At 39.7% G+C, this 17,990-nt stretch overlaps 1 protein-coding gene across 4 annotated transcripts; it reads right to left on the reverse strand.

Moving 5' to 3' along the window:
* Window positions 1-2,157: 2,157 nt before the first annotated feature.
* LOC307163172 (uncharacterized protein) lies at window positions 2,158-17,047 on the reverse strand. Of its 4 annotated transcripts, none has more exons than XM_079879123.1 (5): window positions 16,970-17,047; window positions 15,796-16,013; window positions 8,653-9,733; window positions 4,375-4,637; window positions 2,158-3,416 (listed from the first exon to the last, which is right to left on the reverse strand). In XM_079879123.1, exons 2-4 carry the CDS (start codon window positions 15,851-15,853, stop codon window positions 4,544-4,546), a joined length of 1,233 nt encoding a protein of 410 aa, XP_079735249.1. In that variant the 5' UTR covers window positions 15,854-16,013; window positions 16,970-17,047; the 3' UTR covers window positions 2,158-3,416; window positions 4,375-4,543. The 4 variants fall into 4 exon arrangements, with proteins under 4 accessions (XP_079735249.1, XP_079735252.1, XP_079735251.1 ...); XM_079879126.1 differs by having other exon boundaries at window positions 2,158-3,411; window positions 4,375-4,509; window positions 16,970-17,044; XM_079879125.1 differs by having other exon boundaries at window positions 4,375-4,509; window positions 16,970-17,044.
* Window positions 17,048-17,990: the final 943 nt, after the last annotated feature.

Genomic DNA, 17,990 nt, shown 5'->3' on the forward strand with positions numbered 1-17,990 from the left:
AGGAATATGTCAGTGGTCATTGAGGTTGTCTATCTCTAACTTTTCTTCTTTCTAATCAACAGTATGTCTTACATCGTTGTTGAATTCCTCAGTGAAGGGAGTGTAGCTGTGGTGGCTAAATGTTGGACGTATAAGGAACTAACGGTATTTTATCAGATAATTGGCTATTGACTATTTTCTGGGGGTGTCAGTATGTACTGTACTTTGGAAAATACACAAAATCATCCAATCTGTTTATTATTAGACAAATATTGGAGTTGGGAAACATAAAAGTGTACAAGCCCCCTTGTAATTGCGGGCAGAAAGGAAAGTGGCACTTTACAAGGTGATATTTGATTTGTAACCAAAAAAAAAGAACAAAAAAAAAAGAAAAGTCACATACGGTTCACATCAATCTGTGTTCAATCGGAACATAGAAAGCTGCACTGAAAGTGACTCTCTGTTCAACTCTGAATATTTATCAATCACTGGAGCTTCAACCTCTCCACTCAGAAGTGTTTCTTCCAATTTTTGCAGAGTCAGCAAACCATCCTGGTTAAACCGCTCAGTGAGCTGTGCATCTACAGTATCCAGGGCTTTAAAGAATTCCTCTCTGTAGTGGTCCTTTGCAGATTTAGGCTGATATGCTTCAGCTCCTCCAGTGAAGCATTTTGAGGGTGGTCTGGTCTGTGGAATTGTAATGGGCTTAACACCTAAAGACTGAACCATGGCCATCGCCTCTTCAAACAAAGTTTGGAAGCTTGCCTCATTTCTTTTGTCCATGAGTGAGGTCCTGACAACTTCAACAACAGCCTTCATGCCAGCAACTGTAGCAGTTCTCTTCTGAAAAGAGATGTTCAGGCATTCAAGCTCATGAACCACTGGTGAGGCAAGTTTTAGACCCAACACTGTTTTACCTTTACAAAACTGACCTAGCAAGCCATTAGCAGTAGATGCTGTGTTTGAGGTACCAGAAGCCATCTCCTCCAAGCTAGCAAGCACTGATCCATACTGTGATAAAACAGCTGTGATGGCTTTGTTCCGTACCGTCCATTTTGTTGCACAGAGCGGATTCTCTGCATGTGCAATCGTTGCATGAATTGCTTTAAACTTCCCTGACTGAGATAACAGGACTCCCAACTGGTTGACCCAATCCAAGAAATCTCTGATTAAAACGGAGGCTAAGTAAGCTTTCTGTGCAATTAAATTAGTACAGTGGGCACCACAGTGAACGTAGAGTGCTTGTGGCTGCTCTTGTTTTATCATTGCCTGTGCCCCAAAATGCTTACCGGACATATTAGCAGCCCCATCATAAGTTTGACCTCGTAAACCATGGATTGGTAAATTTAATCTCAGCAGCACATCCTTAGATACAACAGGAAAGAGTCTTGCTGAAGTTGCTGAGACACCGTACAAACCAATTCATTCTTCATGGGGAACCAGGTCATTGTCAATATAACGCAGGCATATGCTTTCTTGTTCTTGCCCAGAAATGTCTTGTGTTCCATCAATGATAATTGCATACTGAAGAATGGGTAGATTCCCGATTGTGTCAGCTATTCCACGAACAATACTGTTGCTCATTGTGGACAGAATTTCATTCTGGATCTCTGGGCTAATGTATTCTTTCTGGGCCTCTGTACTAATGGGGGCACATTGAAATAGACACTGAATTATATTTATGTAATATGTCAAATGTTAGTAAAGTCATGAAGCCTACAGCCATGAACCTTTTATGCTTAAAGATTTAACTGATTGAATTATGGTTTTATTGTTAAATTTAAGTTGCTGCCACATTCTTTTTTTGCCCGTGGGATACCATGAAAATTAGTATTAGTTCAATAACTTACCTTTCTGTCAGTTTTCACCTGATAATATAACAGTGATTGAGAATTACATTTGTGTATAGACTCTGAAGTATACAGCGTCTTTATGTCAGGTGCTGTTGCCATGGTGAATCGTAATTTTGGGGCTCCACTGATCACGGCTTGTCACAGTCGTGGTGCACGCGCTTAACTCAGAGTCAACCTACTCAGAGTAGATTTAACTAACTCAATTCAGCTCTTATGACACTGAAAACTCAGTTTCCCATCTCAGGGTAAATCAACTCAAGAGTTCAAGTTTTAACCAGAGTTGGTTGAACCTCCTTATTGAAACAGGCCCCAGGAGACATTGGGATATCTTTCAAGCAGAAGTTACTCTTTATTGAGAACTCGCTGTGCGTCGCTGTAGTCATCCAAGTCTAACTCAGGCAGTGTACATTGTAGAGTTTATACCTCTCAAAGGGGGAGGGATTACATGGAGGTGTAGACACTCTGAACAAAGCATGCAAATGAAGTACAGGAGTCAGGCCGTCACCGGAATTTCCTCAGCCCTGATCTCATCAGCATAACAGTGTCATTCAGATGCATAGATCAGTATCTAATCCAATCAGCCTGACTATTCAAAGTCTGGGCTAGGGGCTCCAAGAGCCATTAAAGACAAAGGGTGAGAGTTTCAGTAATCTGACTAATTTACCTTACAATAGAGAGAGCAGGACTGGCATAACCTTAAATACTAAATTAAATTTACTCTACCTTGGTTTTTTCATGTTATGTTATGTAAGGACGTAAGATCAGCAGATCTTAAACAGATTCTTAAATTTGTAATCCCACAGTTACACAGAAGAGACTTTGTTGCTCAGCACATGAAAATGAACTACTTTGATATCAGACTTTGATTAAGTGGTTTCTCCACTGCATGGATCTTCATGTGTCGCTTCAGATGTGTTTTAAAAGAGAAACTTGTCCCGCACTGATCACATGTGTGCGACTTCTCTCTGCTGTGGATCCTCTCGTGTCTTTTCAGATGTTCTGAGTGACTGAATCCCTTGTCACAGTGTGAACACTTGTAAGGTTTTTCTCCAGTGTGAATAATCTGGTGCCGTTTTAAATGGCTTGATGAAGAAAAAATATTTCCACACTCAAAGCACACGTACTCTCTCACACCAGTGTGTCTTTTCTGATGTTTATGTAAATATGGAAGCAGTGAAAAACTCTTTCCACACACAGAACATGAATGCGGCTTCTCCTTCGTATGAACTGTCTGGTGTTTCTTCAGGTTTGATGCACTAAGAAATGTTTTGCTGCACTGATCACATGTGAACGTCTTCTCTCCGGTGTGGATCCTCATGTGAACATTAAGGGATGAAGAATGACTGAAATCTTTCCCACATTGATCACACGAGAACGGCTTCTCTCCAGTATGAACTCTCATGTGAATCTCAAGACTTTGTTTGGTTGTGTAACTCTTTCCACACTGAGTGCAGGTGAAAGATTTCTTGGCTCTTCTTTTCTTTAAAAATGTCTGTTTAGTCTTTGATTGACTCAAAGGTTTTCCTCCAGGTTTGACATGATGTTCCTCCTCCACTTCACTCAGTTCTTCACTCTCCTCCTTCACTTCCATCAGATGACATGAAAGAAAAAAAAATTACATTTAATTTTCAAGAACATCAAAATAATTCAAAGAGAGAAAAATAAAGTGAAAGGACATGAAAGTGAGCCCTGATGTAATGGTAGAAAGTAGACAACTGTTATAAAATATTATGATAATCTGATGCCTTTTTAAAAAAATTGATTATGTCCTAGAAACTTTCCATGAATGAGGTAAATTTATCTTCCAATTATTATTTTAAAAACATTATAGGCACGAATCCCATGTTTCTTTAGCAAGAACTATTAATTTGCTCAATGACACAATTGTTTAACATGATATTAACATTAAAATATACAATACTGCCATATTTTGACACCAACTTTGAGATTGATATTTATTTTACTAAACACGTTTTAATTATTAATGGCCGTTCACACTAGACTTTTCCTTGCACTGACTTCCATTCATACGCATGTGAAAGTGGGACACCAGAAACACAAGCTCAAGTGAATTACCCTGTGAGAAATAACACAAACGTTTATCATTCAAGTGGAGTGGATTGTTTATTTTTACATTTTTAATTATTATTGTTATATGTTAAATTTATGTTTGCAAAAAAGCTGCCACAGAGTGTGACGTCATTTCACAACCATTGCAGTGTGTGTAGAAATGTCCCATGATAGTGTAGAGCGGCCGCAGCTTTAACTAGTTTTAAATTAACTTTTTATTAGCATTATCTGTGTCCTACATGTTGATCACATTCATCAACCCTGTTACCAAAGTTACTTTAAGAAGAATCTCTATAACTATGAATAACTTGTATGATATTTGACAAATACAACTTTATCAGTAACTTGGTATTTACTTGAAAATTCTGGTAAAGTTGTTGCAAATTGGGAACCAGATATCAAATAAATGTAAAATAAAACAGTTCAAATAGTATTTAGCTTGATCTGATGTTGAACAAGAATAAAAACCAACCTCTTTGTTCTTCAGGATTTTCAGTGTGTTTCATTCTGCAGGGTTCTGGATCACTCATGTTCTCACTGTCCTCTTTAATATTGGTAAACTGCTGTGGGAGGAGCTTCACTGATTATGTAATTGCTGTGGGAGGAGCTTCACTGATGATGTGATTGCAGTGGGAGGAGCTTCACTGATGATGTGATTGCAGTGGGAGGAGCTTCACTGATGATGTAATTGCAGTGGGAGGAGCTTCACTGATGATGTGATTGCAGTGGGAGGAGCTGATCTGCCAAAATCAAAAATATCAATTACTGAGTTTGTTTTTATAATAAATGACACTTCTAAACTTGTATGTCTGTCCATCTATTCATTGTACAGTAACTGATTTTTTTGTGTTAATTATAACATTATTCTGCTGCTTCATTAAAACACAGTTATCTAGAAATATAGAAAAGAATATAAATAATTTAAATTCTTCAAAATATGAATAATGGTAAGAAAAACCGTTAAAATCATAAACACAGAAATAAACATAGTAGCCAACAAATCCCCTCAGTCTGCTGACACCAATGTAATGAGCTTTAAGTGTCAATGTACAGGAGATCTGAAGACATCAGCATAATAAATTAGGTGAAAACAGGAACTATTGTCATGGAATAAAGAGTGTTTTCAGCAGATCTGTTAATACTGATGAGCCTCAGACTATCAACACTCATTCAACAAGCCATTCAGAATCATCAGCAGATCATCTCACTTTATTCTGAGTGTTTGCTGTTAGAAACACATTATTTGAGTCAGGATACATGATAAAGGACTATTAAACTGCTCCATTGAAAGAGAATACTGTTAATTCTCACAACATGACATGGATAAAACATCAATAATACAAAAACAATCACTAATGACACTCATTTCATCAACAGATAAATAATGACAGCAGCACAATTTGTCCAAATTAAGTTTGATCATATGATAACTACATTAATCACTATAAAGTTAGATCATTAAAATAATAACATTTTATAAGTGCAGAAACTGAAAATGATCACAAAACTTTTAAAAATAAGAGCACCACAAAGCACTATTGTTCCAAGAGTAAAACGCTATTCATATTGTGGCCCTGACACTGTTTATTCTCTGTTGTAAACATGCTTACTTGATTCACCTCAAGGAGCCTGGTGATCCAAAAGGGCAAAACAACTGGAATGTTCAAGGGGAAGTGATCCCGAACATCCAGGGGAACCCAATTAGATGCCTTGGAAAGTGGTATGATGATTCCCTGTCAGACAGGAACAGCATCTCCAGCACCAGAAATCAAGTTGAAGAATGGCTGAAAAAGATTGACAAGTCTGGTCTGCCTGGGAAATACAAGTGCTGGATCTACCAACATGGCCTGCTCCCAAGACTCATGTGGCTTTTCACGGTATATGAGGTGCTTCTATCAACTTTTGAAGAAATGGAGAGGAAGTTCAACAGGCACCTTAGAACAGTGGTTCTCAATTCCAGTCCTCGTGACCCACTGCTCTGCACATTTTGTATGTCTCTCTTATCTGACACACTCAGTTCAGTTCATGGAGTCTCTCCTAATGAGCTGATGATCTGGTTCAGGTGTGTTAAATAAGGGAGACATACAAAATGTGCAGAACAGTGGGTCACAAGGACTGGAATTGAGAACCACTGCCTTAGAAGATGGTTGGGAATACCCCCAAGCTTTACATCCTTGGGGCTCTACATAAGGTCGGGCCAGCTCCAGCTTCCCCTGTCTTTAGTGGTGGAGGAGTTTAAAGTCGCCAAATGCAGACTGTCCCTGACATATAGGGACTCACCAGGGAAGCAGGAGTCAGAACAAGATCTGGCCATAAGTGGGCCGCCAGCACGGCAATTAACCAGGCAGAATGTTCTCTCATAACCAAAGATATCATCGGAAACCCTTGCACTGGAAAACAGGGTCTAGGAACAGCACATTTCCAGCAGTGGTCAAAGTCCACCCTTAGGGAGAAGAGAACCATGATCCAGGATGAAGTCCGAAACCTTGAGGAAGAAGGGAGAAGAGCAAAATTCATTGGGCTCGCAACCCAAGGTGCCTGGACGAGGTGGAACCTCCCCAAGATAACGATCACATGGAGTGAACTGTTGTGGCTGGAGCCCTTCCGTATATCCTTTCTACTCCGAGCAGTGTATGACACCGTACCAACCCCAGTCAATTTGCACAGGTGGGGGATGAGGGAGGACCCACTGTGCAGGTTGTGTGGTGGGAAAGGAACAATGGCGCACATTCTGTCAGGGTGTAAGATTGCATTGACACAGGGAAGATACAGGTGGCGCCATGACAAGGTGTTGGCAGTGCTCGCAGACATCCTGGAGCAAGAAAGGAGGAAGAAACAACCAGCCAAAGTAAGACCACTGCTGAGCACCATCGCCTTTGTGAAAGAGGGCCAAAGACCTGTCATCCACAGCCAAGCCAGGCAGAATCTCCTGCAGTCAGCCCAGGGATGGGAAATGGAGGTTGATCTCGGGAGGAAACTCCACCTCCCAGAGGCGGTATTGTCCACAACTCTAAGGCCCGACATTATTATGTGGTCTCCAGAGGGAAAGAAGATCATTCTGGTGGAGTTGACAGTGCCGTGGGAGGAGGGCTGTGAGGAAGCTGCAGAGAGGAAAAAAAAACAAATACCAGCAACTCGTCCAAGACTGCCAGGACAAGGGGTGGACAACATGGCTGATGACGGTGGAAGTCAGATGTCGAGGATTCCCAGCTCAATCTGTGTGGAATCTATTGACAAAGGTTGGATTGAGAGGCCACTTGAGGAAAGCAGCCGTTCGTAGGCTGTGAGAAGCGTCAGAGAGAGCCTCCTGTTGGCTCTGGCACAAGAGAGAGGGCACAAGCTGGAAGCCTGGAGGAGAGGGGCAGTGACCTGGCCAGTCACTTGATGACCCACCAACTGGAGGGTGTTGTGGTTAAGGGTCGAAACAGCCAGTGAAGGTTGGAAACCACCTGATGACCTCTCTCCCAGACCAAGGCTTCATCCATTAGAAATGGGTGTATGGTAGCATCGCAGATGTATTCTACAACCTGCTGTTGGGGGGAGGTGTCCGGGAGGGAAATAGTTGAGAGGGAGAGGCTAAAGACGAAAAAGGGGAAAAGAGGGGAGGACGGTGAGGGGTGCGGAGAAAAGTTAGTTGAAAGTTACATCACTTCTTGGGCCTTCTTGTTGTTTGTGGGGACATTTAAGACACCTCCTGGTACCTGTGTTTAGGTTGTACACGTTCAGGAAATAAACCACAGCTGTTTGGTGCTTGTAAACTCGATCCTCGTCACCTGTCTGCTTCTCTGGGAAAGTCCACAACGTCACAATATAGGCTAGTTGCACGTGGCCGCCATTTTGGATTTCGGATCAGCAAGTGTGCGGGTAGACACTTCCGGTTTCGCATTACGCCCGGAGCAGGGAGCCGGAGAAAGGCTTTTTTTTTTTTATAGTTGTTTATAGAATCAATTATCACTTAAAATACTACTAAGATCCATATTACTATCACACGAGGCAATGGCAATTAAAAGCACGGATGCATAGTCAGATTAATGAATGAAATACAACTGTTCACAAACAGAAGATTTGACTCATGCTGCATACACATACGCAATGACAATTATGCCTCAGGGTTTCCCGCAGCACTTTGGAATTTTTGGTATCAGATCGATTCTGAAAAAATTTTATCGGTGCATCCCTAGAAAAAATACTTTGTCCTTACTCGTGTTTTTTCCCTGTTTCTTTGGGAACCCAAAGTAGCGCCACACATTGCTTTTCAAATTGTCAGGAGTGTAGATTTCGAACTCCTCCTCAGGCGTGGGTGTTGTAGGTGTTGGCGCAGCCATTGATTTGATATACAAAATAGGCGCTAACCAGGACGCTAACGTCACCTACAGAAGCCCAGATGACCAATAATAGCCTTGCTAATAAACTCGCGATTCACAACTTCAGGTGTAAAAAAGCCTCAGAATCTGAATTGAAAACAACGTTTACAAGCAAACACAAAAAATAATGCCCATAACAGGTTTGAATATTAAAGGCTGCCTAATATTCGTTCAAATATCATTATTTTTTTTAAATATTCAAATTATATTTGAATAACGAAGTTCGGAGTCAAAGCCCTAATCTGAACTGACTAATTAGATATTCCTGCTGGCTGAACATGAGTTAATAGATACCAATCAATCAACAAAGTGTCCTGTGCTCACCACACACACGCTATAGGTGGAGATGGGAGATTTGGCTATAGAGTGATGTGTGTCTAACTTACACAGAAGAGACTTGCTCCGTAGAGATGCTCAGTACATAAAGATGAACTAATTGCTGTGATCTCAGACTGTGTTGATATGGTTTCTCCTCTGCATGGATCTTCATGTGTCGCTTCAGGTGAGTTTTAAAAGAGAAACTTTTTCCACACTGATCACACGTGTGCGGCTTCTCTCTGCTGTGGATCCTCTCATGTCTTTTCAGATTTGTTGACTGATTGAATCTCTTGTCACAGTGTGAACACTTGTAAGGTTTTTCTCCAGTGTGAATTCTCTGGTGCAGTTTTAAATGTTCAGCTGTAGTAAAAGTCTTCTCACACTCAAAGCACATGTACTCTCTCACACCAGTGTGAATTTTCTGATGTATCAGTAAAGTTTGCAGCCGTGAAAAACTCTTTCCACATACAGAACATGAATGCGGCTTCTCCTTTGTATGAACTCTCAGGTGTCTCTTCAGGGCTGATGCATGACGAAAAGTTCTGCCGCATTGATCACATGAGAACGGCTTCTCTCCGGTGTGGATCATCTCATGTGTTTCCAGATAGGATGATCGACTGAATCTCTTGTCACAGTGTGAACATTTGTAAGGTTTTTCCCCAGGTTTGACATGATGTTCCTCCTTCACTTTGCTCAGTTCTTCACTCTCCTCCTTCACTTCACTCAGTTCTTCACTCTCCTCCTTCTTCACTTCACTCAGTTCTTCACTCTCCTCCTTCACTTCTCTCATTTCTTCACTCTCCTCCTTCACTTCACTCAGGTCTTCTCTCTCCTCCTTCACTTCACTCAGTTCTTCATTTTCCTCCTTCACTTCTCTCATTTCTTCACTCTCCTCCTTCACTTCTCTCATTTCTTCACACTCCTCCTTCACTTCACTCAGTTCTTCACTCTCCTCCTTCACTTCTCTCATTTCTTCACTCTCCTCCTTCACTTCACTCAGGTCTTCTCTCTCCTCCTTCACTTCACTCAGTCCTTCATTTTCCTCCTTCACTTCTCTCATTTCTTCACTCTCCTTCACTTCTCTCATTTCTTCACACTCCTCCTTCACTTCACTCAGTTCTTCACTCTCCTCCTTCACTTCCATCAGGTCTGAAATCAAAGAAAGAAATATTAAATATAATGTTCAGAACATCAAAATAATTCAAGGAGAGAAATATAAAGTGAAAGGACATGAAAGTGAGCCCTGATGTAATAGTAGAAAGTAGACAACTGTTATAAAATACTATGATAATTTGAAGCCTTTTTATAAATTGATTATTTGTCCTTGAAACTTTCCATGAATGAGGCAAATTTATCTTCCAATTATTATTTTTAAAACATTATAGGCACGAATCCCATGTTTTTTTTTAGCAAGAACTATTACATATATTTGCTCAATGACAATTATCTAACATATTAACACTAAAATATACAATACTGCCATGTTTTGACACCAACTTTGAGATTGATATTTATTTTACTAAAACGTTTGAATTATTAATGGCCGTTCACACTAGACTTTTCCTTCCACTGACTTCCATTCATACACATGTGAAAGTGGGACACCAGAAACACAAGCTCAAGTGAATAACCCTGTGAGAAATAACAAGCGTTTAGCATTTAAGTGGAGTGGATTGTTTATTTTTACATTTTGAATTATTATTATTTGTTATATGTTAAATTCATGTTTGTAAAAAAGCTGCCGCAGAGTGTGACGTCATTTCACGACCGTAGCAGTGTGTGTAGAAATTTCACATGATCAAAGTGTAGAGTGGCCGCAGCTTTAACTAGTTTTAAATTAATAATTTGTATTAGCATTATCTGTGTCCTACATGTTTCACTCAACCCTGTTACTCCTGACATGATTTTCCTCCTTTTAAAAACAGAGCATTTCTTAAAATTATGACATCATCTGGGCTCTTTCTACTGCATGATGGGAGGACAAGAAAATAATCTCAATCCATTGTCTCAGTTTTACACAAACTGTAGCATTGACTGTATTCTTCAACCCTGTTACCAACGTCACTGTATTCAGGCCATCCTTAAAAATATTTTGGTTTGCCGTAACAGCAAAAAAAAAAAAAAAAAAGGGTCAGTAGGTCGGTCTATATATTTTGTTTAAAAGTACACATTTCATGCTTTCTAAATATAAATTTCTCAGGTCTGTGAGGCTGAGATCACGAACCAAACACAAATTAATCTTCCACACAGAACTCAACACTCCAGACCCCAAATCACCAATCCAAACCAACGAAAACCCCCAGCTAAGAACTTTATAGCCATGCAAGCTTCAAAGAGATGAGTCCAACTAAAGGAAGAACATTGTCAATGTTAGATAGCTTGGAAAAGACTGATTGGTTCAGAGATGGCAAAGCTCAGGGCCCGACTAAGATAACGGCAGAGGTTGCTTGATCCCACGACAGATATACAGAACAGACCTCCTTCTTCTTAAAGGGGGGGTGAAACACTCAGTTAATCTTGAGTACCTATAGAGTAGTATTGCATCCTTCATATCTCCAAAAAGTCTTTAGTTTTATTATATTTATAAAAGAAAGATAGGCTGTACCGAGTCTTTCCGGAAAAAAAAACGAGTGGCTGGAGGCGTGCCTTGTGGGCGGAGCGAAAGAATCACAAATGTTGTTTACTTGCTGTGCTTATGCGATAGCTAACAACACACAGACATTTGAAGCAGATTTACTCACCGCCTGCGGTTCCAACGCACGACCGTGAACCTTTATCGTTGGGACTGCTCCATCCTTAAGCATTAGAAGATCTGCAAATCCGGCGTCAAACTGGGCAGCGCAGCCGATGACTTCCCTAAAGCCGAGCACAGCGCTTTGATGGGTGTACTGCTTTCGCTCTCTCTCTCTGGTCTACGGGTGCGCAAGCGCCCTTCTGGGAGAAGTGCCCTTAGGACCAGTATAAGGAAATTCTGCCCCATCTGACGTCACACACGCCCATACTCGGAAAAAACTTTCCGAAACTTGTGACAAACCGGAAGGAGTATTTTTGGCACAGAAATACTCCATCAAACGTACAACTTAATTTTTGAAACTTTGTCCATGTTTAGCATGGGAATCCAACTCTTTAACTGTGTAAAAAACTCAGTATGCATGAAATAGCATTTCACCCCCCCTTTAAGGAACTCTGAACGACCCTAGGGTTGAAATCCTAGGGTTAAAACCACAGAGACTGAGACTTTACCTATAAAAATACATAAAATCATCCCAAAACAATTCTTGATGGATTTATAATCAAACATCGTTCAACTACATAATTCTATATTGTGTCTACAACCTATATGTGTGTCTAATATGCTTAGATTCCATATATAAGTCATGTAATTGTTATAACTATTAGATGTTTGAATGAAAGTGTGTCTCGTTTCCTATCAGTACGATCGTATGTTCTTGATTCAAAAGATGGCTTGATTAAAATCAGTGTAAAATGTGTTGTATTCTTATAATAATAATGATGTGAATAGTAATAAACTGTGGCCTCTGTTCTCTCTGCTCGTCCTGGAGAGTAAAGTGATCACAGATAACGCATGATTTACAATGAGAAGTGAAGAAAAAAACACCTCTCAAATAAAGACAGTGTCTAATTGGTCAGAACTCATCCAGAAGGGTGGACAAACATACGATTTTAAAATCTTAGGACCCGAACAAAGCTTTGGAAAAGTAGATTCAAAAAAGCAATCATGGAGAAGCCATGACGGAGTAACCAGACAGACGAGTAACCATGTAGACGAGCAGACGAAAGAACCCAAATCAAGATCAGAAGAACATGGGTTAAACAGCTTCATTCAAGCCATCTAACAACTCTCGTCTCAATTTTCTTTTCTTAGTTTTCTTTTCTTTTCCGTTGTGAGTCTCGGTTCTAAGTTAAGTTTTGCGGCAAAGTTTCGGTCCACGATTCGACTGCAAAGCCGCTTCCAACTTCAAAGACTTTCCATTCATCCGCCAGCACACCATGTGATTGGCCGCCCCAGACATCTATCAAGGCACGAGGAGACGGCCCGCCAATCAACAAACTCAGGAAACCCCTTCACTGACAAAAGGGAATTCAGAAACACAATTGTAAATGTACAATCTTTAATGGTGTCTTATTATTCAGCCTCAATTATCACCCCGCAAGAACAATTACAGCGCTTTGCAACTATAGGACAGGAAGAGTTAAATAAACTTATCATTGCATCTAAACCAACAACGTGTTTATTAGATCCAATACCAACTAAACTACTGAAACAAGTGTTACCTGTAGTGGAAGAGCCTCTTCTCAATATTATTAACTCGTCTTTATCCTTAGGTCATGTTCCAAGAATATTCAAGTTGGCAGTTATAAAACCTCTTATTAAGAAACCACAATTAGATCCACATAATCTAGCAAATTATAGACCCATTTCAAATCTTCCTTTTATGTCTAAAATACTAGAAAAAGTTGTGTCCGCTCAACTGTGCTCTTTCTTGCAAGAAAATGATATCTATGAAAAGTTTCAGTCTGGATTCAGGCCGCACCATAGCACTGAAACTGCGCTCGTTAAAATCACAAATGATTTACTTTTAGCTTCTGACCAAGGCTGTATCTCAATACTAGTTTTACTTGATCTTAGTGCTGCGTTCGATACTATAGATCACACAATACTCTTAGACCGACTACAAAACTACACTGGTGTTCAGGGACAGGCATTAAGCTGGTTCAGATCATACTTATCAGACCGTTACCATTTTGTCTGCGTAAATGGGGAAAAATCGAAGATAACGTCAGTAAACTATGGTGTACCGCAAGGATCTGTGTTAGGCCCTCTGCTATTCTCAATATATATGCTGCCACTTGGTAATATTATAAGAAAACATGGAATTAATTTCCACTGTTATGCTGATGACACTCAATTATACATTTCATCACGACCAGATGAAAACGCTAAATTATCTAAATTAACAGAGTGTGTTAAAGATAAAATACTGGATGACATGTAATTTTCTGCTATTAAATTCAGATAAAACGGAGGTATTACTTATTAGTCCAAAAAACTGCCCACAAAACCTCTTACAATACAACTTTAATTTAGAAGGGTGTCCTGTTACTTTATCCTCTACAGTAAAAGACCTGGGTGTTATATTAGACCGCAACTTGTCTTTTGAAAATCATATTTCATATGTTACAAGAACAGCCTTTTTCCACCTTAGAAACATTGCTAAGCTACGTAACATGCTATCTGTTTCTGATGCAGAAAAGTTAGTTCATGCATTCATGACCTCAAGACTAGATTACTGTAATGCCTTATTAGCTGGTTGTCCTGCATCCTCAATAAACAAGCTACAGTTAGTCCAAAATGCCGCCGCTAGAGTTCTTACTAGATCAAGAAAATACGATCATATAACACCAATTCTGTCGTCTCTACATTGGTTACCTATAAAGTTCCGTATCAATTACAAAGTATTGCTACTGACCTATAAAGCCCTAAACGGCTTAGCTCCCGTGTATTTAACGGATCTTCTATCGCCCTACAATCCATCGCGCTCTTTAAGATCACTAAATTCGAGGCTTCTGGTCATTCCTAGGATATCTAAGTCCACTAAAGGAGGGAGAGCGTTTTCACATTTAGCTCCTAAACTCTGGAATGGCCTTCCTGATATTGTTCGAGGCTCAGACTCGCTGTCCCAGTTTAAAACTAGATTAAAGACGCATCTCTTTAGCCAAGCATTCACATAATACTTACATTTTATACTACAGTTGAATCAGATTGAATGCATTAATATTGCGAACAGCAGCTACGCTAATTATTTCCCATATGCTTTTCTGTTGTTATCTCGGGACGCTAGTCCCGAGGTAAATACAGATCGTCAGCTCCAGTTTGTATCCAGCCTCTCATGGAAACTACAGATTCTCCAACACCCGTGCAGAGAGACGACTCGGCGCCTGTGAAGAGACGACTCGACGCTGGCGATGTTTATGCCCTAAATCAATACATGATTAACTAACTGTATTTCTCAATGTACATTTCTGAAATGCACTTTCTGTAAAGCTGCTTTGAAACAATATGTATTGTGAAAAGCGCTATACAAATAAATTTGAATTGAATTGAATTGAATTGAATTCCCAAAGGAGCGCAAAGACAAGCAAGTTGCCTCCAGACTCTTAAGCTGAACTGGTGTAATTGATATAGATTTAATAACCTGCCTAAGAAAGGATAGAAGGGTTAAATTAATGATTGATGGTTCATTCAGGTCATGTCTTATAGGTGCATAGAATCTTGAGATTTCATCATCTCACTCTTAAAACTCATTCTTTCCTCACTCTCTTTCTTTCTGCAACTCGTATGAATGCGTGTGTTTGTATTAGATATTAGTTTTATGTGTTAGAATAATCAATAACGTCTTGTTTGTATTTTAAAGAGAAGTGTTACTTGTGTTATGTGCTTACAAATTTAATGTCTTAGGCGCCGTTCACATATCGCGCCTAAAACGCGTAGAAAACGTAGGCGCGCCGCGTTCTCCTTTTTCCAAAGCGCTAGGGCGGTTGCGCTCCGGAGGTGTCTGTCGTTGCTAAGCAACCATCAGCTGCGCTCTCCGTTACAGCAAGGAAATTTCAGCAAGTAATAAAGTAGTCATAAAGTTCAGGAAATCCCTGGACCGCAATGATGAGCTGCTCCTCCATTTTTCTGCTGAGGTTTCAAAGTAACAGAAAAGGTGAGGAAGCTGATTGGTTGGTTCTTGTCACGTGACCTACGGTGCGCTTAGTAATCTTAGTAAACTGCCCAATAGTAATGTAAAGATGTAGCATGGGATCTGGACGGAAAGGATAACTCTGGGAGTTGGAAGGGGTTGGTGGCCCTGAGAGTCGCGATTTCGGTTTCATTTCGCATAGTATACAGCCCTTATAATCATAGATGACGCCACAGCTTTTTATTTAAAAGATAGAGCGTAGCCTACGTTTGTATGTAGGCCTATGGGCAATTTATAAAATAAATGTAAAATAAAACAGTTAAAATAGTATTTAGTTTGATCTGATGTTGAACAATTAATATAAACATTTCTCAAACCTCCCTTTACTGACCATTTGTTGAAGAAAACCCCAGAACATTCTGTACCATTTCATAGTTTATCTGCATATCTAAATGTGATGAAGTGCTTGAATGTTTCTAACATGAATGAAGAATAAACACCAACCTCTTTGTTCTTCAGGATCTTCAGTGTGTTTCATTCTGCAGGGTTCTGGATCACTCATGTTCTCACTGTCCTCTTTAATAAACTCAGTCTTTGCAGATTTCAGCTCTTCCTGATGCTCTGATGCTCGTCTTCACTTGTAGCTGATGGGAATTTACAGCATTTATTGGAGAATTGCTGTGGGAGGAGCTTCACTGATGATGAGATTATAGTGGGAGGAGCTTCAATGATGATGAAGAAAAACAGATAAAAATCATAAACACAGAAATAAACACACAAGAGTAACCAACAAATACCCTCAGTCAGTTGACAATGAAATGAGCTTTAAATGTCAATTTACAGGAGATCTGAAGACATCAGCATAATAAATGAGGTGAAAACAGGAACTCTTGTCATGAAATAAAGAGTGTTTTCAGCAGATCTGTTAATATTGATGAGCCTCAGACTATCAACACTCATTCAACAAGCCATTCAGGATCATCAGCAGATCATCTCACTTTATTCTGAGTGTTTGCTGTTAGAAACACATTATTTGAGTCAGGATAGATGATACAAGCCGGGTAAAACTGCTATATTGAAAGACAATAATGTTACTATTGCTTCTCACAACACGACAAGGATAAAACAAAAATAAAAACAAACACTAATGGCATTCATCTTAATAAACCACCTCATCTAAATAACTACAGCAGTAGGCTATAATGTCAATATCTAAAATATATTTTGATTTTCTAGTAACTAGATGCATTGCACTATGCATCTAAAAAAGTAATAATAATCATAAGCTCAATGTGAAGTATTTAGCCGTATCTGTTCCCGTATTTTAACAACGTAAATCACATTTGATCTGCCAAAAATGTCAAAAAGAAGAAATAAAACAGCAGCAGCATCAATTCCCCCACAAATCTCAAACTTAAACTTTGACTTGACATTCAGTAACAGTTCTCACACAAACATCGAGACAATCACACAAACGAACACAAAATCGCTCAGGTCTGAATGAACTCAACATATTCTCCTCATGCTCGCTGCTGCTGCACTAAATGTTTATTTCAGTAGGAAGACGCCAGAAAAGACACACAAGTATCGCTGTGATCGATGAAAACAATACAGAAATGAGTCTGTCGCTTAATCAAACTATAAAGTGTGTGTGATGGAGTGTAAATATGAGAAATACCGTGAACTGCTCTCCTCATCTCAGAAGACTCGACGCTGAAACTACTACTACTTCTTCTTCTTCTTCTTCTTCTTCTTCTTCTTCTTCTTCTATTTTTATCTGGCGGTTGACAACTTGTTGTTGTATTACCGCCACCTCTGGACTGGAGTATACCCACAGCTTATTTTCTCAATACTTTTAAATTCTTTTTAAAAGCCCTGTATTCTTTAAAAAAGAAAACAAAATTTGACACATCTTATCAGAACTTCTATGTAAAATATTTATATAATTAAATATAATTTCATTGGCTTGTACTTGCTCAATAAACTACGGAAGCCCTGAACCGCAACGTAAAAAAAAAAAAAAAAATCTGAAAAAAAAAAAATGCTATCATTTCGAGATTAAAGTCAAAGGTTAAGTCATTTTTTTTAGGAAAGACCTGCGCTCGTGAAGTCGAAGTGCTTCTGACATGGATCTAAAGATAGCATTTTACTTTTATCTGGGCTTTCAACAAAAGGACATTCTACAGGTGCTAATCTACCAACATGGCATTACCATTTGTCTTAGGACGTTACAAAATATAGGCTACTGCGCCGGAATAGACTTTACAGACGAAAACACTTTTCAGACTGGATGGAGGTAGCCAGCTTATATCTGAGGAAACAACAGGATCCGGCCACATGATTGGATACAGAATGATGCACTTAAAGCAGAACTCAGTAGCTTTGGGATTTCTTCACTGTATTCTCGCTTTTTGCTCGCAGGTTTCTCTCTAGAGCTCCCCCTACAGCTTCGGAATAGATATTTGACAACACTGTTGTAAAAACTCGTTGGTGATTCTCAGACACCAGAGGCTATAGATCAACGACATCAAAGCAGATGGGACATTCTTTAAAACGTTCGGGTTCGGACAGCGTGAGGGAGCGCAATAATGACAGCATTTTAGCAGATTTCTTTTGGCCGTAAAGCAATTGTTTATATCGCGAGACCTGATATCACGCGAGACTTCCTGACGCGGCGGCCGGTGGCCTGCCGGCTCAAA

This window comes from Squalius cephalus, assembly GCF_949319135.1.
Source record: "Squalius cephalus genome assembly, chromosome: 1".
In the NCBI taxonomy this organism is placed as follows: domain Eukaryota; kingdom Metazoa; phylum Chordata; class Actinopteri; order Cypriniformes; family Leuciscidae; genus Squalius; species Squalius cephalus.

Bases quoted from the DNA above. Each gene is read 5' to 3' on its own strand.
- LOC307163172 (XM_079879123.1), bottom strand. From the start codon at position 15,853: ATGAGTGATCCAGAACCCTGCAGAATGAAACACACTGAAGATCCTGAA. The intron at 9,734-15,795 runs GTTGGTGTTTAT...CTTTGATTTCAG, and splicing joins AGATCCTGAAGAACAAAGAG to ACCTGATGGAAGTGAAGGAG. The intron at 4,638-8,652 runs GTAAGTTAGACA...TTGGCAGATCAG, and splicing joins ACGGAGCAAGTCTCTTCTGT to CTCCTCCCACTGCAATCACA.